Raw genomic sequence first — 26,822 nt, 5'->3', positions numbered from 1 at the left:
CTACCTACTACTACTACTAACCTACTACTACTACTACCTACTACTACTTACTACTACTACTACCTACTACTACTACTACCTACTACTACTACTACCTACTACTACTACTACCTACTACTACTACTACTACCTACTACTACTACTACCTACTACTACTACTACCTACTACTACTACTACCTACTACTACTACCTACTACTACTACTACTACTAACTAACTACTACTACTACTACTATACTACATACTACACTAACTACTACTACTACTACTACCTACTACTACAACTACTCACACATACTACTACTACTACTACTACTACTACTACTACACTACTACTACTACTACCTACTACTACTACCTACTACTACTCACTACTACTACACTACTACTACTACTACACTACTACTACTACTATACCTACTACTACTACTACTACTACTACACTATACTACTACTACCTACTACTACTACTACTACTACTACTACTACCTACTACTACTACCTAACTACATACTACTACTACTACTCACTACTACTACTAACCTACTACTACTACCTACTACTACTACTAACCTACTACTACTACTAACTACTACTACTTACTACCTACTACTACTACCTACTACTACTACTACTACTACTACTACTACCTACTACTATACTACCTACTACTACTCCCTACTACTTACTACTACTACTACTACTACCTACCTACTACTACTACTACTACTACTACTACTTACCTACTACTACTACTACTACACTACTACTACCTACTACTACTACTACCTACTACTACTACTACTTCCCTACTACATACTACTACACTACTACCTACTACTACTACTACCTACTACTACTACTACCTACTACTACTACTACCTATACTACTATACACTACTACTACTATACCTACCTACTACTACTACTACTACCTACTACTACTAACTACTACTACTACTAACTACTACTACTACTACTACTACATACTACTACTACTACTACTACCTACTACTACTACTACATACCTACTACTACTACTACTACTACTACTACTACCTACTAACTACTACTACCTACTAATACTACTACTCTACTACATACTATATCTACTACTAACTACTACTAACTACCTCCCTACTACTACTACTACCTACTACCTACTACTACTATACTACACTACTAACAAGATATGAAGTGAGTAGAAAAGTGCCAGAAGACAATAGAGAATAAAAAATTTTTTCGCGGCGGTGGTGGGGTTTGAACCTGCGACCTTATTGGTACGACAACTCCGCCTGGCAGGTGAGAGCGTGGCTCTACCGTGTGAGCTATCCACGAACACAAACAAAAATATTCGTTTCAAACCCAAAGTCATTTCTAGATCCCTCTCTCACCCACTTCTTGAGATCGCCGATTCGTTCACCACCATCGCGAAGTAATTTTGACCAGCAGTTAAGCTTAATAGCCAATATTCTCATCACATGGTGGTGAACGAATCGGCGATCTCAAGAAGTGGGTGAGAGAGGGATCTAGAAATGACTTTGGGTTTGAAACGAATATTTTTGTTTGTGTTCGTGGATAGCTCACACGGTAGAGCCACGCTCTCACCTGCCAGGCGGAGTTGTCGTACCAATAAGGTCGCAGGTTCAAACCCCACCACCGCCGCGAAAAAATTTTTTATTCTCTATTGTCTTCTGGCACTTTTCTACTCACTTCATATCTTGTTGTTACCAACATAAGTGCCTGCTCCACTCACTTTTCTGAATTAAAAATTCACCCCATACACCGGAGCATACTCAATGTCTCAATCGTTTCTATGTTATATGTTTGTGATGAGAATATTGGCTATTAAGCTTAACTGCTGGTCAAATTACTTTGCGATGGTGGTGAACGAATCGGCGATCTCAAGAAGTGGGTGAGAGAGGGATCTAGAAATGACTTTGGGTTTGAAACGAATATTTTTGTTTGTGTTCGTGGATAGCTCACACGGTAGAGCCACGCTCTCACCTGCCAGGCGGAGTTGTCGTACCAATAAGGTCGCAGGTTCAAACCCCACCACCACCGCGAAAAAATTTTTATTCTCTATTGTCTTCTGGCACTTTTCTACTCACTTCATATCTTGTTGTTACCAACATAAGTGCCTGCTCCCACTTTCTACTACTACTATCTATCTACTACATACTACTACTACTACTACTACTACTACTACTACTACTATACTACTACTACTTACTACTTACTATTACTATACTATACTATACTACTACTACTACTACTACTACTATACTATACTATACTACTACTACTACACTACTACTACTACTACTATACTATACTACTACTACTACTACTACTACTACTACTACTACTACTACTACTACTACTACTACTACTACTACTACTACTACTACTACTACCACTACTACTACTAATAATAATAATAATAATAATAATAATAAAATAATAATAATATATAATAATAATAATAATAATAATAATAAATAATAATAATAATAATAATAATAATAATAATAATAATAATAATAATAATAATAATAATAATAATAATAATAATAATAATAATAATAATAATGATGGTAGAATGATGATGATGATGAGATGATGATATGATGATGATGATATGATATGATGATGATTGATATATATTTATTATTATTATTATTATTATTATTATTATATTATATATTATTATTATTATAATATAGTATAATATAATAATAATAAAATAATGATAATAATAACTAATAATAATAAAATAATTAATAATAATAATAATAATAATAATAATAATAATAATAATAATAATAACAATAATAATAATAACAATATGATGATTTTTATTTATTTGTTTCTTTATTCATTAATTTGAACTGATTGACTGAATGTTCACGGTTTAATAATTACACTGAACTTCAGAGGTGAAAGCAACCTGAAATCATTTGTCTCTTATAACTCATTTCTCCAAGTTTTATTTTATATTATATCTTGTAAATTTCACCATACAAATTCATATCTTTCTTTTACAAAATTAAAATAAAATTTTCTCTGTCTTATTTTTGTGTTAATGCACATTTCTAAAGAAGACACAATGGGCTTACCCAACACATAATACTTTTATCATCTTTCCCTCTCTACTTCAAGTGAACCGAACTGGAGAAATGGGTAAAATGTTATAGGACTCCTTTCCGCTATCAATAATGTTATCGCACTGAGTTTAAATTTATTAGTTATAATATATTATCGTTGTACCATTTCAATACACTGTTTCTTTAAGAGTTTAAAATAAAAGTTAGAGGAGATTTCATTTACTTGGATCTCTACTCAACCATTCAGATTTTATTTGTATTAAAACCTTTTTTCTTTAAGATTTTTATTTTATTTCCTCGACACAAAACCACATTATACTGACAAATTGCTATTTTCATTTTAAACAGAGAATGCAGATCACATCTTTTTGTACGGTATCAGAATAGGCAAATTTTCAACTTGTGTCGTTTTTATACATGATGTCTGGAGCGAATAACAACACACGTCGTTATTACATATCCTATTTCACGAAGATCTGAAGAAGTGTGTATGGAAGGTACCAGACAAAGCAAGAAAGAAAAATACAAGAAAAAAAAAACATCCCAAAAAATCGACTGGGGTTCGAATCTCAGACCTTCTGGTTACCCCCATTTCACAAAGAATAGTTTGGAGAAAAAAATCTCATAAATTATTTAATAATTTCATCGAAGTCTGAATGATTGATTAAAAAATATTCTTTGATTACTTCGCCTTGCTTTGTCATCCGATTCAAAGAAAAAGTCCTGGTTTGTTGCTGTGGACTTTTATAAATGTTATAATACATTAGCAACCTTCGTAAAACTAAAACAGTGTTAAAAATCGTTTGCTGAGTGCTTTTATGGGAAAAGCATGCACCCTTTCAGCACCACTAGAACCTTACGAAGAGGGATGTAATATTATGCCATCTTTAGATATTCCTCCAAAGAATAAAGAATAATCCATCAAACGCCTGATGTAAACAGGAATCAATCATGTTGTCCACAAGAGAAAATGGGGGATTAGCAATCTTACAAGTGAAGAACAGATAAAACAACGAATGAAAAATTGTTTTTAAACATTGAAACAAAAAACAATTTTGGATCAAATAAACGTCCCCCCTTTCTAAATTACAATGCATTAGCCATCTGACCACCTCACCCGATTTCTTAAAAGTTTCTGGTTTGTCGTCTTAAACTGATGTCATTGTGAAGAAAATGTTTCCTGGTTAAAATGAAACAGAAGAGAAAAAGTCATGTCAGTGTTGGGGACAAATTTTTTCTTCCACTTTTATTTTTTTTTCAAATGTTCAATTATGTTTGATAATTTATTCTTGGCGATTTCTGGTTTTAAAACTATAGGATGTTTGCATATGTGGTTTATTTTTTTTAAATTTTAGAATTATTTGATTTCATTCTTTCTGTTCATAAGTTTGTAAAATTTCATCGACATTCATCAAATATTCATACTTGTCTTTATATTTTATGTCTTGTTCCAGATTGTGTTGTGTTATACGATGTCGTTATTTAAAAGTTGCTCTTGAATGAAAGCACGTCTATATGGTTATAAACACAAGTTATAATTTAAGAGTTTTCAGGAGGTTAACGACTGAAATTCTTAAATTAATACAAGTTTTCGAAACCCAATAAATGCGATTTAATCTTATTGTTTCACCATTTCTCATCCAAAACCACTCATAAATGAAGGAAGTCTTTCAATTGAATAACGATGAAAGAAAAGCAATTGAATTGAATTTAAAATGTCAACTAAGAATGATTTTGCCACTACTTACATCTCTTTCAACCTGACCTCTTGAGTGGGGGTCACAGGGTGGGGTTTTACTCCCCCCCCCCTCCTTCTTCATCCTCTCTCTCTCTCTCTCTCTCTCTCTTTCTCTCTCTCTCTCTCTCTCTCGCTCTCTCTCTCTCTATCTATCTATCCATCTTTCAACACCATTTCTCCTACTTCCAATCTTTCCCTTACTCCATCCAGCTCGCCTTCCTCATTTTTTTTTTTTTTGACATAAAGAATTCATGCTTTTTTTAACAAATCTGTGGCTCTATACAATTTGTCAAGCTTAAGAATCCTCAGTTTACAAATGCTTGAGAGAAAGATGCTAACTGTATAGTGTGTGTGTTATATAGAAAATATTAACCATTTCTACCCTCCATATGAATCATACTAATGCAAAACTATGTGTAACCTTAAATGTTTAAAGTTAATTTGAGAAAATTTAGTTGGAACTTATCACCCAATGGGCTGTCTAAAACATGAAAAAAAGAGTTGATTGACGTCAACTACATGCATTCTATAAACTGTCACCACATGTAGTGTGACATCTTTTGTTTAGGTTAGTGCAACACCCAGTGAGTTTTGTTCATAGTGTTCAAGAAACAAATGATACCACATATTATTATTAACTTTGATTATGACTGTCGCCTTGGAATTTTTGGCCAGTGTCAGGCTATGACTTTTCGAAGGCCTTGGTCTAACAAATTAAGTTAATAGTAATAATCATATTATGGAATCCACAGGTTGCTGCTGATGATGATGATGATGATGATGATAATTGTAATGAAATGATAGTATGGCCAACTCAGAAGGTTTAGGATAAGAATAGTTATTATAATCTAAATATTATGCTTTAAAAATCACTGCCTTCTGTGCTGAATTGATGTATGCTTTTGATTGATATGTAGTGTGTGCGTGTATGTATCTAAACACATAATTATGGCTTTACGTAGTGTTGTAATGATTTTTGACTAAATTTAAACAGAAAAACCCGGCAGTGGTGGAATGGCCAACACCGTCATTGGTATCATTGTTGCTGTGATTGTAGTGGCCATCTTATGTTTCTTTGCATACAAATGTGAGTATCATTCCTCCCAAATATCATAGTGATATATTAGGGAACAAACACTGTTGCAAGATAAAAAATCTGAAAAGGTGTGCATAAAACTGTCAGACAATTCAGAAATTAATTATAGGCACGTTCATTCTAAGGGTCAAGGAGTCATAGTTGACCCCCAACAAACGGTCACAATTATTTGAGATTGAAAACTTTTTATTGTTTAGAATTGAAAGAAACACAATGGAAAAGAAGTGTGTAAGGGGGGGGGGGGTTGTATATAGTTCAATTAGCAATGATTGATGTCATACTAATACTATTAATGTGGTGTGTTCATGTATTTGTCTTGTGACAACGATATGGAAATATTAACTCTTAGCCTACGGCCTCATTGGGGGTAGCTCTGTTGCTTTACACGCAAAGGGGCCAAGATGATAAAAGAGATTTTTTTAGATCGACCCCCTTCCCTGTCCACCCAGTAGTGATTGGGTAGCTGGGCCTATTAGATCTGGTGTTTCAAAAAACTAACCATGACGTTAGTCCATCTCTACTTTAGTTATTTTCAACTGGGTATAATGTACACACCAGGGTGTATCGAATTTTAAAAGGATGTACCACTTTGACCTTTGGATATGCAACATATTGGCATAATAAGAATATAGTCACTCTACAAAAACAACTTCATATAATATGTTATAGATACGCAATATGTGGAAGTCTGATGTCATTTATTATCCCACGATATCTTTATTGGACTGATATGGATCTGAAATTCAGTGTTTACTCCCAGCAAACACATGGAACCAATTGAACTGAGGTTTTTATATCGTACTGAAGTATGCTTGCTGGTAGACAAAGGGAAATGTTTTGATGCCATTATTTTAACAGTGGAATAAGCTGTCTTCATTTGTTTCACAAGAAAGACACCAAATTGCTGCTGTATTTCAAAGTACAAAACTAAATTTATCGATGCAAGGAACACGTGATGCTTTGAAGTTCTTAGTAAAATTGCAGTTTTTTAAGCAAAACGGAAATTGTGGCAGACTAATGTAACAAAATTCGATTTTTCATATTTCGAAAGTTTGAACAAAAAAAAAAAAAGATAACCTTGAAGCCAATGTAACATTACTTGTTTATGAGATGTTAAACTAATGATAATGCTATTTTATATCAATTGTCTTCTTTCATTCATTCTTTTTTATTTTTTTTTTTACTTAACAGATATCATGAGCAAGAGATTGCAGTAAGTACAATCCGTTACAACACCATAACATTGCTTAAACTGCCTCTTCCATCATCAGGTCAAAAACGTGTATTATTATCAGAAACTTTTACTTTTAACAATCAGAGACATCTTTTTGTGCCCACCATATCAATCCGATATTTTGTCTGTCGAGATCAATCAGATTGACTTTTAGGTCTAAATCATATGATTAAAAAAAGAATTTATAATTTCCGATGAAAAGAAAGAATGCAGTGTCTCAAACTATTAGCGTCTGAATTATTTTGTAATGGTTTTAAATTCAATGTTCGAAGTGTGGTGACGCCTAAAATAATAACAAATTGAGGCAATGGGTCAAATTTTTGTGATAAGGATTTAGCAACAAACTACTCATGGGTCAAAACCTTACCTGACATCCTTTCATTGAATCCAATTTAACTATCACAAGCAATTTTCAATGAATGGTTTCTATTGTGTTCAACAGATTATGGATAGTGCCTCATGGGTGAATTTCGCCGGCATATGATGGAAATTCGTTTTTGTTTTAGTTATTATAATAATAGCCTGCTGGCATTGTGACTCTTTTGCGGGCTTTATCATTAGTCCACCATTGGAACGTTAACTTTTGATACTAGGAAATACCGGTGCGCCAGGCCTGTGTAGGTTATTTTAAGGTGACAATTATACACATGTAGTGTCACTTTTCTGTCCTAAATTTGATCTGTTTGCATCTGACACATCAACTGTTGGGGCATTATTTTGTACTATATATATTATCTTTTCAGTTGATATTGAAACGTTGGTTTTCACTAAAAACCTTTCACACCGTTTTTGAATATTTGCATTGAATTATGCATAAGCTTACTTTAGACTTCAAATGGTCTCAGATCTTATTTAAGCTTTTACTTCTTGTTAAATAGAACTTGTTAAAATGAAAATAAAATAAAAACAAAATCTTTGACAATGAAGCCTTCAATCAAGGACTGTATTGACAATAAACATAAAACATAAATGGGTTATTTCCCTTTATAATACAACTGAAAATACTTTATTTTGATTTTCAAAATTTATAATATTTTTTTTCCTTTAATCAACGCATTTTGTATCATTACTACCACCACTACAACCACACTACCTCTACTCCTACAACCACAACCCACTACATCATCATCACTATCACTACTACAATCACCACTATCAAATCATTGTCGCATCCACCACTACCAATACAATCACCACTATCAAATCATCGTCGCATCCACCACTACCAATACAATCACCACCACTGCCACCACACCATTGCTATTACCTTTACAACCACAATCACAACATCATCATCTTTACCAGTACTACTACAACTACATCATCACTATCACTACAACAACCATCACTACCACAACTACTACAACCACCAAATCATCTTCATACCATAACTGCTACAACCACCACCACATCATCTACTACTACTACTACTACTACTACTACTACTACTACTACTACTACTACTACTACTACTACTACTACTACTACTACTACTACTACTACTACTACTACTACTACTACTACTTCTACTACCACCACTTCGACTACCACCACCACTACCACCATTTTTGCTATTGTGTTGTCGTATAGTTCTAATTAGTTCCTATTTAGAATTAGACAAAATGTAACCACAATGCCAAATACCATCCCGTCCATTTACATAAAATTTCTCTTTCACCATTGAAATTCCTCCGCATGTTATCTGAAATTTTAAGTTGGCATCTCTGTAAATAGAAGGGAATCACTCGTGCTTGAATTGAGATATCCATTATGCTCTCTCCCCTCCTCTCCCCCCCCCCCTCTTCCTTCCCTCCCTCTCTCTCTCTCTTTCTCTCTCTCTCTCTCTCTCTCTCTCTCTCTCTCTCTCTCTCTCTCTCTCTCTCTCTCTCTCTCTGTCTCCCTCTCTCTCTCTTTCTTATATCTATTTTCTCCCAAAATATTTTGATTTGTCTTCCAGATTAATTTGTAAGAAAAATGCAAAGTTAAACAACCTCCTGGATCAGGTGGAAAAAAATTCCAAGCTAACACAGACCCTGAAAAAGAACCCTGATGTTGGATTTGAATTTTACCATAAGTCAGGGCCCGATGACGGAAATAATGCAGTATGTAGTCAGGCATTTAATGGTCATCATAATCATCATCATCATCATCCACAGTGTTCCAAAAGCGATCTTTTCGTTCAGCCCGCTTTACCCCTGCTCTCACAATGCATACTGTCACGCTTCACCGATTTCTGCTATTCAGTCAGAGCCTTTTGTGGCTATTGAAATTATCAACCTTTGTTATGGTTTTTAAACCTGTTTTTAACTATTTTAAAAATGTTATTTATAAATACAAAGTGATTACTTAGAAAAAGGAGAAGATGATCTTTATTCTGGTATAATTTTATTAATAATTAGATGTCTATAATTTTCACACTAAACATTAACTTTTAGAGTATTTTTGAAAAAAAAATTCACTCAAACATGCATAATAAACTCTTAATTATCTAAAAATTTAAACGACCAAAGTGAAAAAAAATTCACTAATTAAAAGTCAAAGACTATTTCTTATTACTCACAAAACTTCACATGTGCCAGAAATTTGGTTATTTCACTATTCCGTCTGATATTTGACCCCTCCCATTCAACATTCGACATCCTTGAGGATTCAATATGCAATCTCTCTTGTATTACAACTCGAGATTACAGAATATAGTTAGAATGCCATCAAACATACTTTAATATTATATATTCACTTTCTTTAAAAAGCAGATACCCAGCACTTTATCTGTGTTTACAAAAAAATGAATTCATTTTATTTTAAAAGTCATTGTGAAAACTAGTAGAGTCCATTAATGCGTCCAAACCCATTTATAAATTAGATATTAAGTAATTTGCGTATTGAGTAATTTGCGTGTCAATGCATGTGTGTGTGTTTATATTTGTGTATGTGTGTGTGTTTGTGTTAGAGATGGGGAGTTGCTAGTGTGTGTTGGTATGTGTATGGATCTGTTTAGGTATGAGAAAGAACAAAAAGATTTGTGGTGGAGGATGTAGCTATTGAACGGAGGATAGTTGGAGGGAGAAAGGGATAGAGAGAAAAGAGGAAGAAAAGGGGAGGGGATTGAGAAAGCAACATATAACTCAAAATATACAAATAACAGCTCTATTTTTAGAGGAAGTCTAACCACGTAATATGTCAAATATTTAAAGATGTTTAAGTATTATTTTGTTTGATTCATCAAATTTTCATTTCTCTCTACCTTTCTTTTTTTGGGGGGCACATGCGACATGATATCAGGAGAAACCTGCAGGAGGTTACTTTTTATTATTGTTTTTAATTGAGATGATTCTGTTCTCATTGTTTTCTTTTCAATTTTTGAAATTGTTGAATGTAACAATTCACCTCCTTGTTCTCCTAAAAGACCTAGATCAAAAGTATATTTCTTCACAAAAGGTATGCAATGGGTTTCCAATATTTGGTGTTTTGGAAGTACATTTTGAGAAAAGTAATAACGGTATATTGTCATATATTTCTCTATCTTGCTATTAAGACTTTCTATTACTGTCTCTGTGACTGGTTTTGTGTGAGAAATTAGTGAATGTATTTCAGAATAAGCTCCATTTATTTCATCAAAACATTTGTTTATAGTTTCAGCTTTATCTCTGATTAATTTATTGTTTGTATACATGTATGTTTTAGAAACAACATTTTCAGTGAGTTTTTTGTAAACGTCTTGTGTGTAATATCTATGGCAATGATTTCCTATGAAGCTACGACTGTGACATACTTGAGATATGATTGTGTTTGTTTTTAATATGTCATCAAGAGAACTGCAGACTGGCCCACATCGTTCTGACAGTTTCTCTTTATGAACAACTAAGGCTATTTTTTCTTCTGTGATTGGGATCTTAGTTTCCCATTCTTTTTTTCTCTTGAGGCACATCGGTGAGCAATTCACAGGTCTTGTAAGATTCTACAACTGCTAGTAGACTCGTATATGTTTTCATGTCTCTCATTTTCTTTTCACATTTTTAACATATAACTTCTGAATGTTTATTTTTAAGGTCCGTTCCAATATCAATGTCAAAGAACAGTTTGATATCATTTTTGAAGTCTTTACAAAAAATGTTTTTCCTGTTTTTAGGCTTTTCTTTAACTGTTAGTGCACCTTTAGCACATAAACAACATAGTGAATTGAGATTTTTAATTGTATGTCAAGTGTATGTTCCCTTTTTACCTGATAAGTGAAACCAAAAAAAAAATCATAAAAAATAAACTACGCTTTGCGCACTAACCGAACTTTCACACCAAAAAAGACAATAAAATTTAAAAACTTATAAATTATCAACGAAGGAAATCTATCGTTTGGTTAATGAGATATCACTAATTATATTTGAGAAATCACTTTTCAAAATTCTATTATGTACATACTTTTATAACCCAAGTTACAACATAACCAATAAACTTATTTTGATTAGAATTTCACAATGATGTGTAGCAAAGAAGGGTAAATGATATTCAACTAAAAGATATGTTATATTCAATTATCGGGGTGAAAAAATGTTTGAATTAACACAAAAAAACAGAAGATAGGGATCAGTATGGAATGCACCCAGGATTAAGATAACCTGCTGTGAAATCACTGACTTCACGGTTTAGTGACTCAGACTAAAAGATCGCTGAGAAGCAATTTGGAACACTGTGCATCATCATCATCATCATTGCTATTATCATAATCATTAATCTTCATCATCATCTTTAGTGCCACCACCTTCATGATTGTCCTTATCATCCTCATAATCTTCATCATCATCTTTATCATCGTCATCATCTCCATCATGGTCATCATCATCATGCTTCGATGTCACTTTTTTTTTCAGCTAAACAAGAGGCGAGTAAAGGTGGTAGACTTAGTGCCAGAGGATGAGAGAAACAATCTGTCTGATGACATCAGGGTTGATTTAACCTGGAGTTTGGACAAAGGTGCCAACATCATCAGGCTTGATATCAACAACATCATTAATGTCACTAAAGGTAGGTATTCCAAACCAAAAATTCAAATTTAAAATGCACGCCTGACGCTTGTCTATTTGGACACAGCTTCAAAACCCATGAAGAACACAAAAAACCAGATGTAATTATCTCAAAAAACAAAAAAGTTACGGGCTTTCAAAGTTTATTGGACTTAGAAAAATTTGTACGATTAATCGAACATGAACATTGAGTCATCTTCTAAAGCAAGTAAATGAGAATGAAACCCTCCAACAAATGATAATAGGAGGGTTTTAACATCTGTGGAACCCAGGCAAATAAAAAAGCAAAAAGAATAAAACCATTCGTAACACAATGATAAAATACATGATCCTAAAAATGAGAAAAACGTCAAATTTTACGACATCTTCGACAAATTTTGCCATTTGGGCCATTTTGGTGGCTACACAACTCAAAATACGAATATCATACACGGCCTAAAGTTGATCTGTGCACTCCACCATGCACACAGATACACTCTAATTTTTTTCATACAAGACATAGGTCAAATTAAAAAGTTACAGACATCCAAAACTGGCAAAAAACGTAAAAATCAACATTTCGGACGAAAAGCGAAATTTTCGCGTTTTCGGCGTATTTCGAATCAACATAACTTTTCAGCCCTCCGGACTACATACACAAACCGCATATCAAAATTTTCAGTATTCTCTCAGCTATCTCTTTATACTAAAACAATACAACTAATCATGCAATATGATATACTTTAAAGCAGTGCAAGTATATGTGTCACCAAATAATGGTCAAAATTTGCAATAATGAATGAACTGCTGTATGAAAAATAGTTGATGGACTACATAATTGTGATATGAAAAACATTAGTAGGCATGTCAACTTCATTTAAAACAAGTCACAAGTCTTAGAAAAAGGTCCTAAAACATGCATAATTCAACTGAAACCAATGGTGCTAAATAGTAGTAGAAGACTGAAAAAAAAAAAATTAATTAAATCAAACATACGCACATTGGCGATAACTTTAACTGACCCTAAGACGCTTTCTAGGTGGTTCAAATTCTCCCGATCCCAAACAAGAAATAAGGGACTGATACAATTTATCCAAATTACCTGTCAAACTTAGTTCTTTCTCCTGGAGCACTAACTTTCTATATCTAATCTGCGCTTTAAGACTCTCAACCCTATTACCCCCTCTGTCTCTACTGATCAATTCATCAACTTCCTCCTTTGTCGTGCAAACACCACCCTGACTGATTACAGCATTCACAACTTTAAGGTGTTTCTCTCGCTCTCTAACATCCATTAAAACAGAAGGAATTTCATTAAAGTCTATGGGGGCACCGATGAAGTCCATATATCTTTCACCCTGCACGAGAGCTCCAGCAGTTTTCCAGGCACTCTGGCATCTGTGCTGCAACTGCGACACGGTTACGGATTGTCCAGAGTGAACTGTAGCAAACCAATCATGTACCTAGTTAATGACAAAAACAGAAAAGAGGAAGACGTTAACGAAGATCATGTACCTAGTTAATGACAAAAACAGAAAAGAGGAAGACTTTAACGAAGATCATGTACCTAGTTAATGACAAAAGCAGAAAAGAGGAAGACGTTAACGAAGATCATGTACCTAGTTAATGACAAAAACAGAAAAGAGGAAGACATTAACGAGAGGAAGACATTAACGAAGATATATACAATGATTATAGTACTACTCTCCACGGGCCACATCTCATAGTCTTAACTAAAAATTGCGTGTTCTAGCAGGATTTGAGCACACTAAATATAATCACGGTACATGATAAAGCATTCTAGAGTCGGGTTACGGAATTACATTTTTAAAATACAAAACAACTCTCCAAATTCACATATGCTCTGATTCAAGCACATTGACCGGCGTCGAGATATCTGGGTTGTACTGTACAACATCTCTCCAAATTCATATATATATGCTCTGATTAAAGCACATTTGCTCCTGCTCCCAGGAGCGTGAGTACTGCACTGATACTCTATGTCTTTCAAAATATTAAAAAGCAAAAGAACTTACATCGTTCCAAGTGGCATTGCCTTCATCCTTTAGCAGGTGCAGCTGACACAGCAGCTTGTTTGTCAATGGAGGCACAGGGCTGGGAAGGCTTGGTCGACGACCTTTGCCAGTCATAAGGAAAATGCAAGCCTTTTGAAGGGATCATCCCTCAAAGAAGATGGGAAGGGTGTTGAAATTGAAACTGTTGGAAGAAAAAAGAGTAGGGAATTATAAACAAATGCCAAAGGGAAATGAAACAATGTACAATATATAAGCAGTCATAATAGTATGAGCATTTCTCCAGTGCTTCACTTCACCACAATAAAAAATATGCTGAAAGCATCTGCTACATACATTACACAGCAGCAATAGGTCTATGCTAATTTCTGAAAGTTTAAAGATCCAAACTTGATACCTGCTGCTCGAGTAGAAAGAAAACGGCACTGCAATTGCACTCTCGTCCCAGATATTATATGAAAGTGCAAAACTAATTATTGAGTCATTGAGAGAACGGTAGATAAGACTAAAAGATATTTGCACTTGTACTAAACAAACCTTGCTTAAATCCTCCGAAGCATTCAGAAAATAAGAAATCAACTTCTCATAATGCCAATGTTTACGTTGCCGTCAAGGAAGACCTTTGACCTTATAACCAATGAATCAACCAATCAGCGCCTGTCATTTTTAGCGAGTGCCATCGACATTTCGTTGCTAAAAATCGCCATCTCAGCCCCCCCCCAACTAGTAATTGCATTATTCGATTAACAGCTTAAAATCACGATCAAAATTTCTTATACCTACACTCTGAAATATACATATTTGTTAAAAATAGGTGAAATGGATGTCATTATGCTTCCAAATTAATTAGATGACCGTGAAAACCACAGTCTACTTGATTGAGACTTAGACTTAGCTCACTTCGCTTTACCGTCACCAAAAAACGGACACACAAACACCACACTTTCAGACAAAAACAGTGGAAGAAATGTTTTTAAAACATGATAATAATATTTAAATGTATCATTAGCTACTTACTGGTTTCGTTTTGTTGAGACATCTCTGTCCATCGCAACCCGTCATTCGCCGTCGAATCGACGATTGCTCTCAGTCGGCCATTATCCAACCTCGTTCAAAATGAGTGGAAAACTGCGGATAGTGTCTTCATAAAAGTAGCTCTGCCTCACTCGTGGAATTAAAACTCCATACAAAGTTGATGTATTTAGACGTAAAAATGCATCCCCGATCGTTTGATGAAACAGCAAAGACCTTTAAATTTGAAATGACCTGATATTTTTTACATTTTGGTCTTTACTTGAGATTTAAACCGCCTTCTACCACTCAAAGAAAAAATGCTGTTGAACTCGCATGACAGGAAATCTCCGTTGTCCAGATTGTCGAAAACCACGAGAAAATCTGTTAATTCACTGCCAAGTTATCCTTTTTTAAATAAGGCGAAGTTTAAAAATAAGAGATCGTCTTCACGGTCCAAGCCGGGTTGATAGTACTTTTAAAGCACATGAGTACTATTTAACAGAACCCGTTTTTGTTGACATTTAATGTCACAATTGAAAAAAGAAAACAAAACTATTTCATTGGTGCACATAATTTTTTGTTTCATTTTAAAAATAAGGGGGAAAGTAGAAAGGGAAAATGGCACTCGATATCCGATTCTGCGTTACGGCAGCCATTTTCCACTCACACTAAGCATGGGTTTGGAATACCTACTAAAGGTGAGTTGTCCTTATCATGATATGTTACCCACTGGCGTCTGGACAAAGAGACATCCATCATCAAACTGAATATCAACAACATCATTAAAGTCACTAATGGTATGTTGTCCTTATCATTATATGTTACCCACTGGCGTCTGGACAAAGAGACATCCATCATCAAACTGAATATCAACAACATCATTAAAGTCACTAATGGTATGTTGTCCTTATCATTATATGTTACCCACTGGCGTCTGGACAAAGAGACATCCATCATCAAACTGAATATCAACAACATCATTAAAGTCACTAATGGTATGTTGTCCTTATCATTATATGTTACCCACTGGCGTCTGGACAAAGAGACATCCATCATCAAACTGAATATCAACAACATCATTAATGTCACTAATGGTATGTTGTCCTTATCATTATATGTTACCCACTGGAGAATATTATTCAACATCATTCCAGAAAAGAATTATGGCAACAGATTCAAGGAGAGGGATCAATAGAACACATTAAGGGCTTTTGGAAAAGACAAAAAAAAAGAGAGCATAGAGATACAATCAAAATATTGGATGATGCCTTGTGTATATTCAAAAGAATCTAGATTATGATTAAGGATTTTAGAATGGAAAATTATCCATATTTACCCTACCAATATACTGCTTTATAAGATGAACATTGCAAATTCAAATAAATGTCAATACTGTAATGAAATAGACTACACTGAGCATTTCTTATTTTATTGTAAATTGGTAAATATGTATGGCGGGAGAGAGAGAGAGAGAGAGAGAGAGAGAGAGAGAGAGAGAGAGAGAGAGAGAGAGAGAGAGAGAGAGAGAGAGCATGAGCATAATTAACAATAAGATAGGGGAACATGTACAATTAGATTACATTACAAAAAAGTAATGGTGGGATTAATTGATTACGTTGGAATCATTGAAATGGATCACATGTGGATGAATCATTTGATTCTTACTAGAAAAATGGTTATATCTAAAATCAAATACGGCCCAAAAAAAAAATCCATTAGCACTATTAAGATCCGATATGAGGTGTAGAAAATAAATATAAATCAAATATTTTATTATTATTATTATTATTATTATTATTATTATTATTATTATTATTATTATTATTATTATTATTGTTGTTGTTATTATTATAATCTTTATCTGTACTATTGTTACCAATTGTATTATTATTCTGTCTTATTTAATCCTTTGTTCAAAGTTATTGTTATAGCTCTAGCCTGTACTTCATGATGACCTAACCATCCCAAGTGTTTTATATGTTGAGCATGATAAAACTGGACATATTTGTAACGTAAAATATCCATATTTTAAAAGTTTAATTTTATCATTTATGAAGATTAAGAGAATGCAATCCAAGTTCTTAGATTTTATATTCAAATAGAAAGAGAACTCAACCCACATAACTTAATCAAATTCAAGGAAAAGACCAATAGGGCCGCCATTGAATTTGTATTGTCCACTACAGCCTTGAGACAGTAGGAGGCGGTCATTGGAAGTCGACGAGCTACTTCCTCTCAATTAGCCAGATAACATGAAAAGGCACATTGTTAGGAGTTTTGTTTGAAATGTTTTCAAAGTTAATCTAGCACTAACTGGGCATATTTTTTATTTTTTTTTTGGACACAATCATCTCAATCATGTCATTGACAACTTTTCTTGAAAACAAAACACATATCTTCACTCTACCCTGTGAGATATTCGTAAAATATTTTGACTACTTGTCCTTGGACATGTATTTAATTTACGGAGTGTCTACGTACGTCCACGGTAACCAGGCACCTAGCATCAGGATCTACGTGCACTGTAACCTTTGTACCATGCTTTGGGGTGGGGTGGGGGGGGGTGGCATTAAGCTTGGTGCGCAGTAACTTGTGACCTTGATTTCTTTCATTTCTACTTCTTTGTGTTTTGTTTCTTTATGTGTGTGTGTGTGTGTGTGTGTTATAGGCAGAACGTAAGCAATAACTGGGCTGCCAGACGGCCAAATGCCTGATTAAATTGGCCAAGCAGAGAATCTATAATTTGGTATTAGACACCCACAACTCGATGTTTTGGTTTTTAATCCATTAGCCTAGGCCTAGTGAGAGACAAATCCTACATGTATTTGCAAACCGAGCTGAAAGTTTTCGTTTCACTGTGAGATGCGAAGGGGAAGGGATGACACTATGACAAGAAAGAGAGAGAGAAGGGGGGGGGGGGGGAGGTAGTATTGGGGAAGATGAAAGAAACAATGGGTTAGCTGATGACGTAGGGCTGCTACGGTGGTGCTTTATGATACGTGATTCGTGCAATTTTAAACTCTTAACAGCAACACTGATTTTTTTTTTTTCATCCAGATAATAGTTTCCCTATTGTTAATGCAGAATAAATAGTTTCCACCAATTAGATTCAATAGTCTGATGTCACGTTGCCCAGCAACAGTGACCATCGTGGTTCTAAATAAAGAAGATCAGTACTTTTTATTCTTCATGCTGGCTAGAACTTTTCATATATATTATGATCAGAATGTTTTAAAGTGAAAACATGATCAGATTTATAATATTTATTTTTCCTCTGGATACGCTTTTATGCTCATAGGAGAAATATTTCATAAGGGCGTCTGCCATTGTTCCAATAGTTTAGAGCCAGTTACTAAGTTACCATGCGTCATGAGGGAAGTGACGTTACCACTGTTGAAGCGTACTAAGCTATAATCGCATAGCTTGTTTTTTAATGATAACATTAAGAATAAGATCTGGTGTTAGGTTAAAGTAAGATCTCGCTTTTTATGGGTTAAATTGTATTGTTATCCACACAATGCAAGGTCCATCCACTGCTTGTATTGCAGTGGCAAACCAGTTACTGGATAATCCGTGTACGTAGATCCTGAGGCTAGGTGCCCGGTAACCGTGTACATAGATACTGCCTTTAATTTATTGATTTACACATTTTTTCTTTTTTTCTCCTTCATCCTCAGAAGTTGAAGAAACAGATAATAAACGTAAGTAGTTCAACTTTATACATAAAAATACTAGTGGTTGTAGTTTATGGATAGGAGACTGATAGTGACGGGTTTAAAGGTGTTTTGTCGGTTTAAAGGCGTGTTGCTTATGCATTGCATCTACATTGTTTTAGGTTGGAAGTTAAATAATTTTTTTTTAAATTATTATTAATGATGGATAGTGTAATGGAAGAATATATGTTAATGAAATTAAAATTTGGCCCCATTTGTCATTGAAAAAAATGACACCACATTGGTCTTGGTGAAACTATGGAATTGTAGCCTGATATAAATGTGAATATTTATCTTTTCTTTTTTTCATCATTATTATTATTTGTTTAATTATTTATTATTCCTAGCGAGAGAAAGTGCAAGCACTGAGTCAGTTAAGTAAGTATTGTTTGGCTTTCTTGTTGTACAAACCAATATATTTCTCTATAGAATGCTTGGTTGTTGCCATGTAAATGTGTGTTGGTGTATGTGTGTGTTTTTAGGGGGAAGAGGAAGGTTAGTGTATATTACTTTCTTCTCTGTTCCTCAACCTATACAACAACAACAACAAAACCAACAAAATTAATAATTGATGCTTATTTGAACTTTATTCTAAGCACAGTAGTCATTTTGTTTGGCTTTGGAAATGGAGATCTACAAAGAAGGCAATATCATTTGATGGATGGATGGATGGGCAGATTGGTCGGTGGATGGGTGGATTGATAGATGGATGGATGGATGGATGGATGGAAGGGTATGTGGGTGGATTGATAGATGAATGAACTTTGGTTTTGAAAGCAGCTGATTGGATGTTTGCTTCAATCAAAAGTGCCTCCACTCTTTTTTTCTTTTAATTTTTAAAAATAGCTTATAATCCTATTTTAATAGTTATTGCTGAAAATATATTGTGTCTATTTTGTTTTGAGTGTGGAGGTGGAGGGGTTGTGAGGGGGGGGTTGGTTGATACCTGCATTTGCCTTATTGGTGTATTTGACTCTTAACTTTGGGCAAACATATGGGGAGGGGGGGGGGGGGGGGGGGAGGAAGAAGAGGTGATCCGCGTGCAACCACTGAATTCGACTAGAGTGAATAGTGCTAATTGTCGACCAAAAAGACTGATATTCACTGACTGAAAAATGCTCACTACCCACAACAAGGAGTGGATTGAGATCAGGACACAACTTAATTATAATTAATGGCACACCAATACTAGACAATCCTGTAAATCTAAACTTTAAAGCGAAATGCCATTTGAGATATTGTAAAGGGCATTAGTGAATGGGTGGAAACGTAATTTTTCAACGTGACTTACTGACTTCTCTAATTCCTATTTACAAATTCCCTCTATCGTTCGCTGTCCTTGGCGAGGGACTGAAGGTCTGCAAGGTCTTCTGACCTTAGCTCTTGATTGTTCTTGAGGCGCTTCAAGCTTGTTTTAATATTGTGTGAATGTTTGATGTTGGTCTGCCTTGATATTTGTTTTGACCTGATTGTGTGAAGTATGCTGTTATGGCTTTGTTTGCCGGAATATTGTTGTCTCTTCTAAGTACATGTCCAAATAGTCTCCATCATGCTTCTAATATTTGGTTTGAGAGTGGCATTTCATTGCATTTTTTATAGAGTGATTTGTTTACAATTTTTGTAAGATAGCGGATGTTCAGCATGATTCTTAGTATTTTCTATGAAATGTATTGAGTTTTTCTTCTTTGTTCCAAATAATAGTCAATGTTCCACAGTTGTCATTGTGGACAGATTTGACCAGGGACTTATAGAGCTTGATCTTTGTTGCGATTTTGATTTTATCTTTTCTTAACCATATTTACTGTAATTTGTTTAGAGCAATTGCAGAGAGTTGTTTTTTTTTCTCTGGATATCTTCCTTATCTCCTAGTAGTAGTGATCCCACTGTTTTTGTTTTTCACCAGCTATTTTCTTCCTTTGATAAATTCGTTATATACAGTTTTCTAGATGTTGACAAGGAGTTTGTGGTGTGTTCTGCTTCTCTAATTGAAGTTTATTTTCAAATGCGGACTGTGCTTTACGTAGTAATTCTTAGTGCATTTTCCATTTAAACAACGAACAAGATTGGACTCAAATTATCTCCTTGAGGTGCACTGATGTTGATTGAGGACCCATAGATTCTGGCTGTAATACTTAAATAGTGTTGATCATAATGATAATTTTGTTAATAATAATAATGATAATAATAATAATAATAATAATAATAATAATAATAATAATAATAATAATAATAATATAATTATATTAATAATAATACTAATAATAATAATAATAATAATAATAATAATAATAATACTAATTATATTAATATAATAATAATAATAATAATAATAATAATAATAATAATATAATAATAATAATAATAAAAATAATAATAATAATAATATAATAATAACAAATACAATTATATTAATGATATAATAATATAATAATAATAATAATAATAATAATAATAATAATAATAATAATAATAATAATAATAATAATAATAATAATAATAAAAAGCATATCAACAGCAGATAAGCATGACGATGTAATGTTGAAGTGATCATCAATGTCAAATTGTGGTTGTTCGAACAAGGTTTTAGAAATTACTAATTTCCTTGTCAATTTACTAAAAAATGACATATAAATTTACTAAATTTGACATTTTCAATTTGGAAGGTCTGCATGTATGTGTCCAAACAACATCTGCAGTATTTTTGTCTTGGCCGAAGCCACTTTGGCTAGGTGAGAGATATGTTTCAATGAATGGCCTGATCCTATGTTGACAATGCCTTTATGATAATGTTAAGCAGAGTAATTGGCCTTAGATTTTGGGGTGGACCTTGTTGGTTTGCCAGGGTTTTGAATAGGAACTAAAATGTCCGTGTTGATGTTGAAGGATTTATGTGTTTCAAAGGTGCAGTCAACAAATTGGCTACTACCTTACCTGATAAGTGTTCTGTTTGTTAAAAGTTCTGGAATATTGTCGTGTTCTTCTGGTGCCCTGTTGTTGCTGAGCTTTTTTTATATAGCGCAATATCTACTAAACGTGCTGAAAGCGCTTTACAAGGTATGCCTGGCCAACAGCAACACATAACATGTTGGACGAGACATGACACCTATCAGGCGATATTACAATTTTTTTTTGGGACAGAGACAACGCTGTTATTGGCCAGGTACTCATTTTATGCCTTAGTACAGTGAGAGATGTGAGTAAAGAGCCTTTTCCAAGGACTCAACTATGCACCGAGCGAGACTCGAACCCAGAACCTTCCAATCCGAAAGCGAGTGTCATACCACAAAACCACATAGCCTATTATAGGCGAGTCTTACCTCCCTTGGTGTAATGGGCCTGAATATTGGACATGGTTGTCCTGAAAACGATGAGATAGAATGTGTCTTTCCATCTTTGAACTTTTTGTAGTAGTCAGATACAATTGGATTCAATAGTTTGATGCAACGGCGGCCATCGTGGTTTTAAACAAAGAAAATCAGTACTTTTTATTCTTCATGCTGGCTAGAACTTTTCATATGTCTTGTGATCAGAATGTGTAAAAGTCAAAACATGATCAGATTCATAAAGGTTTTTTTTCCTCCTGGATACGCTTTTATGCTTGTCGGAGAAATATTTCATAAGGGCGTCCGCCATTGTTCCGATAGTTTAGAGCCAGTTACTGTTACTAAGTTACCATGCGTCATTGCGAGGGAAGTGACGTTACGTCTGCTGAAGCGTGTTGTCATTACATCGTCTGGGTTTGTCAAACCTTTGCCTGTACTGTCTGCCACTTTTAGATTTTTGTTGTCACTTGTTGTTAAGTATTTTACTTCTTGATACATTGCCTGATCATTTTTCGATCTGTCAATATTCGCAACTTGTTTGTCTAGTTGGTCGTTTCCGGATTTTCAATTACCCCTCTCATATTTTATGTAATCTCTTTCTTGTGTTTCCTTTTAAGTATGCATTCTCTTTCCTCATCTTTTAAATTTTGTATTTTGTTTGTGTGACATCTTCATCGTGGCTTTATCGTGGGGGTGCGGTGTGTATTTTTGTTTGTTCTGACGCCTGCACTTCGCTCTGCTGAGTGTGTTGTTGCTGACCGAATACTGTTTCATAACAGGTCTGGATCGTCTTCTTTGTTTATGTTTATAACGTGTTAGCCGTGCGTCGAGGAGTTGACATTATCGTTTTCGACAATTTGATTTGTTCACTGTGTTGGCAGCGCAAATTTTAGGTGGGTAGTTAGACTTTGTTTTTTTATGACATTTTTCATAGGTTGAAATACACGTGTAATGGAAATAATATTCAATAATTTAAAAAAATATTTTTAAAGGATAAAATTCCCTTTATTCATCCCATAGGGGGAAGTTGTCTTTAGGGTCTGTTTCAAGGAAGACTGTTGTAATCCAAGCATCAGCCTCAATGCAGCGCTGCAAACTGAGCTAGGGTAAAGTGATTTGCTTAAGGCCACACAGCACAGCAGGTATTTTGAACGTGCTACCTTACAGGTATAATGCAAAGACCTCACAGCTGATCCAGGCTGTCCCAATAGATTTCTATTAAAAGAGAAAGAAAGAAGCCCATCAGAGCCATAAGGCCCGTAGAACTGGGGTGTATCCCAGTTTCTATAATGTTAGATGGACAGTAGCAATTGCTTGCTACCCATTGGATAAGATGCTAGTCTAGTGCAAAGACCCAGATACGCAATGCAATTCTGGATGGACAGGGGGGTCAGAAAAAAAATCTTGACCTCACCAGAAGTGAATGTTTCTATATAGGCACCCCAATAGTTCTGTGGAGTCAATACTTTTTGATGTTGCTGTGTAAAACTCAATAATTCTGACCAAAAACTTCCATTTTTCTTATTCATTCTAAAAGAAAAATAAATTATATAAACATTAACAGATTTTGCCGCCTGAAATAAAAAAAGATAAATACATCTTCCTCTATTATTTCAACAGTCAAACAGTGCAGCCTCTAACTCAAACCGAATCTGATCTTCTTGACGGCACAGCTGTTTAATAAGGTCCTTTTCCGATGTTAAAGTTAATATGTTTTTATTAGATTATAATAAATGGAAATTTTAAAGATTTTAGACTTTCAACTGTGTTGACGATAACATTTTGAAAATGTTTCATTTAATTACCGTTTTTTCTTTCTTTGAAATTTGGTTCAATCTGATTTAAATGAAAAGTTAAATTTTGTTCCAATTCATCCTTTTTTATTGTCATAATACGTGTTTAAAGGTTTGAATTGTTTGATTTATACCCCATCTTTCTACTGGAATCTATAGCCGTATTGCCGCGACTGCTGATGTGTGTGTGTGTGTGTGTGTGTGTGTGTGTGTGTGTGTGCTAGTGTATGTGTCATTCCATTTGAAGCTTAAATACCCTGATACTATCTATATAGGTGTGGCTTTAAACTTGTTGGCAAATTTTATCTACATTTACCATTTGAGTTTTCATCAGCTTTGGATAGTGGAGAATGTCTGCTTAAAGATAAGACACTGGCAAGCTCGTGGTATTATTTGGTACAATAAATTCGATAAATCAATACAAAGCCATTAGAGAATGCTATATTGTATTGATTTATCCATTAAATTGATGCTTATGATGTCGCATTTTCCATCATCATCATCAATCGTGGCTTGTACTCTTGAGCATGTTGCCGGTCAGTTGTCTCCAGCTGTCTCCCACGAATCACGATCCTCTGCAGGCTATTTAGATATGTCATTCTTTGTCTTCCTCTAGCTCTCTTTCCTTCGATCATCCCAGATGTTACCAACTTTTCTATTCCGTCTCTTCTCCACACATGTCCCAGAAACCGCAACTGCCTCTTTCTGATTGTACTAGGTGTTTGTGCATATAAGTTAATGTATGTATGTGTGTGTGTGTGTGTGTGTGTGTGTGTTTATGTATGTATGTATATATCTATGAATATATGTATGTGTATGTGTGAGTGAGTGATTTAGTGTGTGTGTTTGTGTATGTATGTGTTAGTGTTTATGTATGTGTGTGTGTCTAGTTGTTTTGTCTGGTATGTGAAAGGCGGAGAAGATGTGAGAGTGTTGAGCATGAGAGATATAGATACAAGAGAGAGAGAGGGGGGGGGGGGGAGGCGGCAATATTATCATAGCAATCAATTAATGTGAAACTATGATGTTCTTATCGTCATTCCTCCAAGATTTCAATGGGCTAAACCGTGGAGAGCTAGCCGTGACCCTCATGTGCAACCCATTAGGGCAAATAGGTTTATTTTTGACCGCTGCCATCACCTTTGGTATTACCTTTGGCTTCATATTATGTTTTCGGTTGGTTAGTTAGTTACATATTTTCTTGAATCAGATTCATTCAATACAATTTTGACGGGTTGTTTTCAATTATCACTATTACTGTTTTTTAAATGCATGTTAAAATTGTTTTTCTTTTTCCAAATCAAATGGGATGAATCGTAGCTTTTGATAACGTATATGCTGACACTGCCCCGAGAAGTTGTTGCATCACACTTTCTAGTCTTCCAGTTCCAAACTCCTTGGAAGTTATGTAACCATCCTTTGGAGGACTAATAATGAATAGTTTTTTCCCTAATGAATCTTAAAGTGGCATAACTCTAATTTTAGTAACAGGATGTATAGCAGATTCTAAGATAACGGGATGTAAGGAGTGAGGATGGATGATATTTATTGACGACCAGCATATCATTAGACTAAAGGTCAATTACACAAGGTAGGTCACATCCTTGGAAGAACGTTTTAAAACTTTCAATGAGTTTTGGGACCAGTTTTTTTTACATCACACTTTGTTCCCTATTACAGCACAATCCTAGCTATGATCACTCAAAGATGAATTGATTGTTGTTAGTAGTGCTCAAGAAAAAAGAATTCCTAATGTTTGTACATATGAATGCAACTCACTGCTAACTCTCAAAAGTTTTTTGCCCCCTTTTTTTGTGACGTATTTTATGGTCATTGCATAACTGTAGTTAATTTAAGCCTGACATGAGTACTGATTAGGATAAACTTGGCCACACAGAAATAGAAACCACTTTAAAGTCTACAATTGAAAACAACTCATAATTCATAAAACAAAATTCAACAGTAGAAATAACAAACATTTCTGAACAGGTAATAAAGTCATTAGAAAAGTTCAGATAAATTTATAATATCTTTATTTCCTTTTTACAGAGACATTGAAAAATTTTTCGCCTGCAGATATCAATATTGAGTGTGCCCTTTGTTGCGTCTAAGACATGTTTAAACCCAACTCCTCAGGAACTTATAAAAATTCGTAACGATTTCTTAGGGGGTATTGTTCTACTTCTCATTCAAAAACACTCCCCCAAACCCGAATGGTTTTTTTTTTTTTTTTTGGAGGGGGTGGGGGGGGGTGGGTGGGGGGAGTACCCTTGTCTTAACACAACGACCAAGAAAATCCACAGATGATCAATGGGGAACACATTTGGGGGGTGTGTGTTCCATTGAAAAACTTCCGATTCAAGATCTCAGAGAAATTATCTGCAGATAACACTGTGTGGGGTCGTCATTGTCCCCCTTGAAAAATGGATAATGACCTGTATTTAGGTCATCACGGTAAGACATGGGCTGTTAGGACCACCCAAAGGTACGTCGAGTGTCAAGTTTCCGAAGATTGTCACGAGAGGGGTTTTAGTGTTGGTTCGATGCCACCCCACACCACGCCTGCCACCACTGGAGGGTTATTGTAGTCTTGAGGCAAACACGCATACGCCGCTGTTTGCAGACAAATTAAAGGGTTTTTTTTTTTTTCTTTTGTTTATTTAATCTTAGGCTTTTTGCCAATAATTCTTTACAATTGGATGTCAACAACATGAAAGTGAAAAAAAAGAAAAAAGGTAAATGGAACCAAAAAAAAATACCATTAAAACCACAAA

General features: G+C 34.6%; 1 protein-coding gene across 1 annotated transcript in view; it reads left to right on the top strand.

Moving 5' to 3' along the window:
* The window catches only part of LOC144959410 (uncharacterized), an 84,255-nt gene extending 60,251 nt beyond the window's left edge, over positions 1–24,004 (top strand). Inside the window, exons 7-14 of the mRNA XM_078891988.1 lie at positions 3,163–3,183; positions 5,840–5,932; positions 7,133–7,154; positions 9,133–9,277; positions 12,041–12,194; positions 18,897–18,920; positions 19,280–19,310; positions 23,876–24,004. Of these exons, the coding sequence (XP_078748114.1) occupies positions 3,163–3,183; positions 5,840–5,932; positions 7,133–7,154; positions 9,133–9,277; positions 12,041–12,194; positions 18,897–18,920; positions 19,280–19,310; positions 23,876–23,936 (551 nt within the window). The 3' untranslated portion in view covers positions 23,937–24,004. The remainder of the gene's footprint in view (positions 1–3,162; positions 3,184–5,839; positions 5,933–7,132; positions 7,155–9,132; positions 9,278–12,040; positions 12,195–18,896; positions 18,921–19,279; positions 19,311–23,875) is intronic.
* Positions 24,005–26,822: the final 2,818 nt, after the last annotated feature.

The sequence above is a fragment of the Berghia stephanieae genome, chromosome 14, assembly GCF_034508935.2.
Source record: "Berghia stephanieae isolate SIO BIC M18660-M18661 chromosome 14, UCSD_Bste_1.3, whole genome shotgun sequence".
Classification (NCBI taxonomy): Eukaryota; Metazoa; Mollusca; class Gastropoda; order Nudibranchia; family Aeolidiidae; genus Berghia; species Berghia stephanieae.
The sequence above is the reverse complement of the archived record's forward strand: the minus strand, read 5'-3'. Positions and strand labels throughout refer to the sequence as shown.